The sequence below is a fragment of the Chelon labrosus genome (assembly GCF_963514085.1).
Source record: "Chelon labrosus genome assembly, chromosome: 9".
NCBI lineage: Eukaryota > Metazoa > Chordata > Actinopteri > Mugiliformes > Mugilidae > Chelon > Chelon labrosus.
Window position 1 is genome coordinate 2,853,897 of NC_140359.1, and position 9,224 is coordinate 2,863,120.

The following is a 9,224-nucleotide window of genomic DNA, read 5'->3' on the forward strand; positions in this document are numbered from 1 at the left end:
TATTGAGCGCACCTGGATATAAGCCGCACCAACTAATATTTAAAAAAAAAAATAAAACTGTACATATATAAGCCACACTTGTCTATAAGCCACAGGTGTCCACGTTGTAACATGAGATATTTACACAGAAAGATGGTACACACAAAGATTTTTTTCATTTTTAATTAAATAAATGCTTTTTTTTGAACAGTGTCTGTAACACAGCAGTAACACGCTGCCATCTCCAATGTCTCACCATCGATTCACTAATGCCAAACTAACGTGTAGCAGCTCTATTTCCTTCTTCGATAGCCAGATCGATCATAGCAATGACACTCCTTGATGGCAGTAGCCATCCCCAGCAGGATGCAGCTTGACACAGACACACACAAAAACGGTTTAGGAACAACTCAAAAAACATGAAGAACAGCACAAGGTGTTGACCTGGCCTCCAAATTCACTAGATCCCAAATTGATCAAGTATCTGTGGGATGATCCACAGGGGCCCCTCCCCTCAACCCATAGGACCCAAAGGCCCCCACTAACAACATTGTGTTGCCAGACACCACAGGACACCCTCAGAAGGCCCATGTCCATTCTCTGATGAGTCACAACTGTTTTGGAGTCACAAGGGAGACCTGCACAATATTAGGAAGGTGGTCATAATGTTATGCCTGATCTGTGAATGTCCTACCACTTTCACATTCCAAAGTGCAGCTAACACCAGACTACTTTGACCTCCTGACCACCAGCTCTGTGAGGGTTAGCAGGGGCTGAGGTTGGGGTCATCCAACTCATGTTGCCAGGGACAGTGGTACTAATGAAGCCTCGCTAGCAAATAACTTTCCGCCCACAAGTAACCGGACAGTTGCACATTCTTCTCACAGAATCCCTGCCGGATACTGGGAAGCCAAAGCTCACTGAGACTGACAAGTAGAGCCACTTGAACCAAAAGACAGACCAACCGGATCATTTTAGGTGTAGGCATACTTTCCTAACACAACAGAAGGGATAGAAGTTTCCGGCAGAGGGCGTGGTTAGGCCATGGCAGCATTTCCAAAAAATAAAACCCATCAGGCCTGAGATTTGGTTTCCAGCTTCGGCCCTGGCAGCTCGGGTTACCGAAACACTCTGGGAATCTGAGGCGTGGGGTGAAACTTCTCAGCAATACTGCACCCTTTGTGTCGCTGTCTCAAACCACTGAGCAGGTGTAACAGCTGAGAGGAGGAGAGCAGGGTGGACAACTGCCGCCTCGCCTCCACGTAGAAATCCTTTCTGGGAGCAACAGTGGTGCACCGAGTCATATATGGCAAACAGAGGTCGGCTTTATAGGGCACACAAGTGGTACGGATTTAATATAAATACTGCAGGAGTTAAAGAGTCAATACTCTCAATTCCATACAATGTATATTTTTTCCACTTAGTTTTAGTGCAGTGTAATAAGTCTGGACTGAGTCAGCTGAGTTTAATAAGGTCAGGAAGGATTTTAATATTTTAACACACCTGATAACCAAGAAGTGATCACATGGTGGGGTATCATCCATCCATTCATGTGTTAGAATAGAGGGAAATGGCATTAAAAGGATCAATAACCAACAGAACAAAAGATCTGTTCAAAATGTTAAGATTTTAGTTTTTCCTGCCCTCTCTCAGCAGAAGTGTTTACCACAGTGCCAGGTGAATGTATTTACTGTAAAGGAGTAACTCAGCAGACACAATCAGACAAATGAGTTAACCCTAATCGAGCAGCTTGTTTTAAAAGTTTCCTTCGTTCGAGAGGATGTGTGCCTACTACTAGATCTATTATCTGTTGTCCACTGTTATAAAGGCCCTCTAAACATCATATATTTCATATATTTCACAAGTTCTGGTGAGAACATCTCCTTCTTGTGCTTTGTTTCTTGTCGTCCACAATTGTAAAGGGCACTTACAACAAAACACAGAAACTATTATTGTATAGGCCAATGAATCATGAGGGTTTTCATATTTGTAAAACGTTGCAGGATTAAAGCAAACCTTTATTATTATTATTATTATTATTATTGTGCCTAAAATCTAGACTCAAAATGTGTAGTTGGGTTCAACCAGTGAGCACCATTCAAGATGCACTGCACATTTTAGTGCACCCACAAGCTACATAAAGGGCGGATTACAGACTGTGCTAGTCTGAACACGGCCACTGTGTGTGAAACATGTAGCATTCACAGTTAGATAACCTTGGCTCATTCTGGCCATAGCCTCCTGTTGATCAACTAACAGATCAATCCTGACTGCCCACTGATATGCTGCAATCCAGCATGCTAGGTCTGTAGCCTCTCCCATGTCGCCCTGGTATGCAGCAGCTGCCCAGTGATGACACGGCACATACAGGCCTCTGTGGAGCTGCCATCCTGGGGGACATTTAAACTTTAAAGGGCCAAACTGGACAGCTGGGTGTGTCCATGAACACGGGGTTGTGCTGCGTATGCATCCTCACCCACTTGGCTCTCATGCACAGCGAGGACAAAGAGACCAGTGGACACCTACGCACCAATCTGACGTCTCATTTTTAATTCAGTGTGTAATTATTTCAGAGCTAATACCGAAGATAATTTTACACACAACAAACACTGAGGACCTTTGGACGCCGACAGGATTTCTATTCAGACCTTCACAGTATCCGTTTAAGTTGCCATCCCTTCAACATGGGTTCGTTTATTGCCAAGATGCTGCTCCCTACAGTGAGCAGCCTGGTGTTCCTGCCTATAGCCAGCGTGGCCGCCAAGAGAGGTTTCCACATGGAGGCCATGGTCTACTTCTTCACCATGTTCTTCACAGCGGTGAGAATGCCCCTTAAACTGTTTGACTGTGCTTGAAATATCAGTGAGATCAGATCTTAGACCTCAAGCTTGCCAGATAATTTACCTGTATGTAAAATAACAATTTGCGGGAACTTAAAAGATGGACCAAGCCTGTAGAGTTTAACTAGTTTTATAAAATGCCATGATGATTCCATGATGAAATTTATGAAAAACATCCCCCAGGAAGATGTTCTCCCGGATTGTGACGGTCTGTTTGTCTTCCTACAGATCTACCACGCATGTGATGGGCCAGGCCTCTCCATCCTCTGTTTCATGAAATATGACATTCTTGAGTATTTCAGTGTTTATGGCACAGCACTCTCAATGTGGGTCACACTCATTGGTAAGGTCCTAGGGTTTCGGCAAAATGAATGTCTCCTACGTGCATCTTTATAAATCATAACTAAACAGTCTTATTTCAAACCTTCATATAGAATTTGTATCTGCAGTTTCACTTGTGTTTATTTTGCAGGGGTTCCTTTTATTGATCGGACTAAAAAAATATTTGACTCAAGATGACACCTCCCGAGCATTAGTTTAAAAACAGCAATCTGTGCCTGCAGCAGTTGTCGACAACATGTGTTATGCCTTTGAGTTGTGCACACACGTGTTATGACATACTTCTTATGATCACTTCATGATCACACACAGGCATCCACACACTTTAATGCATTTGCTCCTCCTCCTCCACCGCAAAAGCCCACAAGGTTTTGCAACCAGGGCTTAAAATCACAAAGGGCCAAATGCTCCAGATTTCACCCCCCACTGGTCCTTTCATCTTTGTTGGAATGTGTGCTAACTGTAAAGCAAAATATCGTATCTAACCATAAAAATATCTTCACAGACAGTCATTAAACCTGATGCAAAAGTTCTGCCTTTATGTAAAATGGAGCGGATGTGGTCTAAATCTCTGAATTATCTGCATTCATTTTACAAGTCTTTAGTCGCCTGGCAGTGAAGACTCCAAGATATTTAACTCCATTTTCCTTTTTTCTTTTGGATTTTGTTTTGTTACGTATTTTTATTGCTTTGAGGACTAATACCTCACATCAGTGGTGCTCACAAAGGATTTGTGGCATTACTAAGTTAAATATGCCCAACACAGTCAGAAAATAATCAAATTTAGCCTGATAAAGGAACACAAAAAAGTGGATTCTGACAAGCATCAGCTCTGCACTGTAATGTTTGTAATGTTTCGTACTTCTTTTGATATCCAGGGGTAAAAAGTTTGAAAACCAGTCTCTCATGTGGTTCATGTCTGACTGTTCTAGCTCTGGGTGACTTTGATGAACCTCAGCGCTCCAGTATAACCATGTTTGGAGTGTTGACCATTGCTGTGAGGATCTACCAGGACCGCTGGGGCTATGGGATCTTCTCTGGGCCAATCGGATCAGCTGTCTTCATCATCACTGTCAAATGGGTTGGTGGTCTTGTTTTCCTCTTCTACTTTATTTTAACCTCGATCTCCAAAATGGCACCTTTTAGCATTTTTTCATCTTCTTTTCAACTCCTCTTACATCCAGTCTAGTCTCCTTTTTTCCTTTACCGCCTTACTTTCCTCTTGCAATCGCATCACTCTTGAACGCTGTGTCTAATGTGTGTATATCGCTGTCATTGACTCCTGCTGTTCCAGCTGCAGAAGATGAAGCAGCTGAGGGCAGTTTATCCAGAGAAGAGTGTGTACACGCAGCAGGTCGGTCCAGGCTGCTGCTTTGGTGCCCTCGCTCTGATGCTGCGTTTCTACTTTGAGGTGAAAATCCCACGAGCTGACAGATAAATAAATACAATTTTTTGGGAGTGTTACACCTTTTATCAAAATACCTTTTGTGTTTGTGTTTTGCTCAATGGGCTCTAGTGTCCAGTTACAAGTCTTAAATATATCCTACTTCCTCTTCACTGCAGGAGTGGGACTACGCCTATGTCCACAGCTTCTACCATCTGTCTCTGGCCGTGTCCTTTGTGCTGCTGCTGCCAAAGAAGAACCGCTATGCAGGGACGGGACGAAATGCTGCCAAGCTCAGCTGCTTCGCTCTCTGCTGCTGTGTATGTTATATTTATCAAACACCAATAAAAAAGAAAGAAGCTGATTGATTAGATCCACAGAAACACTAAAGAAAGGCAACTGGACCTGCAGAGTGTCTTGAAGACATTCCGCCACTGATCCAAGTGGTTTCAGTGGTAAAGGACTTGTGGGAGTCTGACTGGAACTTCTGACTGATAATAGGTCGTTACCCATTCATTAGGGAAAAGATGACAGGGTCAAACAGTCTCCTCCAACAACAGTAACATACATCAGCTATGTGAGTTTCTGATGGGTACCACCCACAGATGTTCCTCTTTAACTCCCCAGCATTCCTTTAGAACTGAAGTAGCTACTTGGATGAAACGTCTTCAAGAAACCCTACAAAACCAGTTGCCTTTCTTTAGCGGTTTTGGATATACCATGACCTGGATGACTGAGAACCTTCACAGACTGACTGGTTAGAGCACTAGGTTGCATCAACTAGATAGATAAAAGGTGATGAAAGATGACGTCTTTTACGTCACACTAATCCTGTTCCCTAATCCCTCTCCAGTCTGTGTCTCCTGGTACAACTAAGGAGAAGACGGACAAGCCAAAAAAGAAGTCGTCCCGGACTGTGTGGACGGTCCCTACCGAGAAGCCTTGGACACGAGGCTGCAGCACCCCCACCCTCCCCCTTTTTAGCCCTCCGCCCTCCACACCAGTCAAAGGGACAAGCATCAGCAAGCTCAAAGAGATGAACGGCTGGAAGTAAACCTCATCTAAAGTGGGAGGACTTCATCCTGAAAAAAAGACGCGGGCAGAGGGCGGCTTTTGAGCGGGAAACGGGAAAAACACCAAATAACTGTCAGCCAAATGCTGATAAACTTGTATGTGGCTGGTAAGTTACTCTGCTTCGGCAGGAAACCAACAATCATGTGGACGTTCTTTTCTACTCCAAGAAAACCCTTTTTGGCTGGTAAAATATTTAAGGTCAGCCTCCAGCTACCGTCGCCTCCAGCAGATAAATAAAACCAACGTACCCCGATGTGGGGATAAAATTTATGAACAAAAGCCGAGTTTGGCCTCGGGTGCCCTCAAAGACCCGATAACAACACAGCTGTCTGAAGCACTTGTCCAAAGCTGAGGCGAGGCAGCACGCTAACCAAAGAACACACACACAGCACGAGCAGGGAGACGGCGGCTGAGACAAGCCAGTAAAACTGACTGGAAAATTTATGGGAAGAACAAACATGCAGATGGTTTATCTCTCCAAAATATATAAATTGTCTTTAGAAATGTTCCTCAGGGGTGACCCTCCGTCTGCTCGCCTCTGTCTGTCTGTCTGTCTGTCCCCCCTCCTCTTCCTCTTTCTCTTTTCCGTCTCTCAGGGAAAGGAACCACACGGCTTTTGAGAATCATAAGACTGTAAAGCACCGTTAAAAGTTTTTATACGTCCTTGAGGTGCCAAATGTGTCATGTGGCGCTTCAGACGCCGGAGCGGGAGGATAGCAGCAGCCCAGACATCAGTCCAGCTGAAGCATTTTGATGTGTTTCTGGATGAGCAGGTGGACCGTTGGTTCACGAAGCAAGCAGCTTTGGCTTTGATTTCTGTCCCTACTGAGCATTGTTCAGACTGTGTAATATTATTGTTATTTATTGCAGCACCTATACCTATATATTTAGCGTTGTGTTTCTTTTTGATACCTTTCATAATGTTTTAAAATAAATGTGAAATAATTTGTTTTTCACAGATCTTCAGGGACTCAATGACCCTTTAACAGCCTCAACTATTCAAGGCATTATCATAACGCAGAGAGATGTGCTTTGCAGAAGCTGACCATTGACCAAAAAAAAAAAAAAAAAAAAGCCCTGACTGGCACATGCTTCAAGGCCCACTCACTAATCCAATTCCGAACCCACATATCCCATTCCACCTCCACTTCAGGACGACACGGAGTTGTGCATCCACGCACGTCACCTGCCCTGAACACTATCCTAAGACTACAAATGTGTTCTGTGTATCTTAGACAAAACAGTCTTCAGCCAAAACGAGAATGAACCGCATCCCCACCGGGGAATGTTTTGAGCCCGGGCCAAGCCGCCAGCTCCAGTGCCCAGAGAAAGGTGTTTTTGTCTTGACTCAGAAACCTGGCTGGCTGGGCCAACCGGCACCTCCTGGCTGACAGGACGGTAACCTGAGCCTTTTATTGCACAAGTGTGAAACACTTTTCAGCTACTTTACGACCACTGTCTATGGTGTACCGCTCGGCTGAGGGACTGAAGCCCACACACGTTCAGGGCTCTGTAACAGTACTTGTGAAGTCTTTATATCGTCTATAATCTCTGGTACAATTAAATCCTGATCTTGACTCAAAGTTCATTCTCTATGCTTTAAAGAGCCGTCATGACTTACAGGAGAGGTACTTAAACACAGAATAACAAAAACACCGTCTGAGGGTCTGAACCCAAGTCGACAGTGTGGACACAATAAGCATTGTTTGACATGAGTGTGGTCGTCTCCTCCATGGCTGTCTGCACCTCAATCATTCCACAGCAGAAAGGAATTTCTGTGGGTATCAAAATATTGTAAAGAAATACATCTGAACAAATGAAAGTTAGGACTTCTACCATGATATACCACAAGCACAAGGCCCTTTCGGAAAAGATTTTCATTAGTGCCAATTAAACGGCAAACATGCGCCATGAATTGGCTATGACAGACGCTGGAATGTGTGGTATGTTTGTGCTTTCAGCTATGTGCTGTGGCTACTTTCGATGGTGAGATGGCAATCATTGTGCCACAGGTCCTTTCTCTGTGGGTCAGCTGTTGCCACAGCTGTTGTTAATGGTGCGAGGTTAGCTGCCTCTCAGAGAGTTGCAGCCGCAACACACCTTCACTGCTGAAACTTATTAGCAGATGTACACCTCAGAAAGAGGTCCACTGCCTCTCTGAGCTACGGAGAAAAGAGAGATTGGGGTTTTTAAAAACTAATAGTTTGTTAGAGTACCAGAAAAAGACAACAGCATAAACAGATTCCTCCAACTACAGGTGAATATCTGGTCATTAACAGATACTAGTTATGAACGTTTCAGGTGTGCACAATCTTCAGATGTTCCCATTTACACCCCAACCCCCATTGGTGTTTTAGTAGTGAAGAATGGGACGAAACATCTCAAACCCTACAAGTCCAGTTGCCCTTGTTTCAACTTGTTTTTTTAGAAAAACAACCAGCCAGAATCCATGTAGGCAGCGACGCTGAAAACTTCTTCATCTTGGTCATCTTCATCTATTAAATGAGTTTAGTGTTATACAGGAAATAAAGCTTCCTGACTGACAGTATATAGAATGAATAAAATCAGCTTTGCCTGTCAGCTACTGTTACATCTACACTTTAGAACATTTTGCTGATAATACTTAGAATACATTGATTTAAGTAATGTAAAGTAAAACAACTTCTTATGGTTTATGACATCCCTCAGTTTCTGCCTTTTTACTTTTTCTTTAAAATAGAAATGAACCACACAAGCTAGCTCACTAGGTCTCCAGGCAGCGTGTGTTATGCTTAAGACTCTGCTGCACCTTGTCAATCCATAAAAATGCCCTGGAGCTGTCTAATAATGTATTTGACTGACAAAGAGACACAGATTTGGTCTCCTGTGCATCAGAAAGAGCCGACTTGTCAATAGAGGTGTTCATGTTTTTAATGTAGACATTTAATATAATAGACATTTATGTGTTATCTTAGTGATATAAAGACAAAAAAGTGAAAGCCGGAATGGAAATTAAAGTGAAATCTCTTTCAAATCATGAGTAACTGTGCAGTTTTGTTCTTTGGTTGTTTTATTTTACTGTATGTGAACCGTAGCAAGTTAAACCTGAGACCACTGTCTAATGTGAAACATGATCCTTCACCATAACACAATCATTAACTTGCTATGGTCTTTAGCTACATTAACTGAGGTCCCCAATTTAACTTCATTACTTACCTGTATTCATACAATCCATCATTGATATATTGTTATATTACACCAATACCGTAGTATTGATATATCACATATCATGTATATTGTATCACATTATACATTACTATATTATTACCACCAAATCCATCACTATTACCACAGTCTTCATGTCTGTTAGGAATTAATATTACAATTAATATTACAACGCATACATTAACAGCCTCATGCTTCATGAGAAATGCTTGCATGCTAAAATTGTGTCTCTGCTACCATCTGCTGGTATACAGTACATAATGACGTTTTAAATAAGGGACAGTAACACTGAGTTTTAGAAAACTGCTGCCATGATTGATTTAGAGTTGGCCTAATTGCTCTTTTTATACAGGTTTTAGGTTTTAGGTTTAGGACCCGTGCGCAGGCACACACACTGGGGAACG

The 9,224-nt window shown here is 42.9% G+C and overlaps 1 protein-coding gene across 1 annotated transcript; it reads left to right on the top strand.

Moving 5' to 3' along the window:
* Positions 1–1,807: 1,807 nt before the first annotated feature.
* mymk (myomaker, myoblast fusion factor) lies at positions 1,808–5,596 on the top strand (the record flags this gene model as incomplete). Its single annotated transcript, XM_084551836.1, has 6 exons — positions 1,808–2,798; positions 3,048–3,162; positions 4,091–4,239; positions 4,453–4,569; positions 4,722–4,862; positions 5,396–5,596. The coding sequence occupies exons 1-6, from the start codon at positions 2,664–2,666 to the stop codon at positions 5,594–5,596; spliced, it is 858 nt and encodes a 285-aa protein (XP_084407962.1). The 5' UTR covers positions 1,808–2,663.
* Between the last annotated feature and the right edge of the window lie 3,628 nt (positions 5,597–9,224).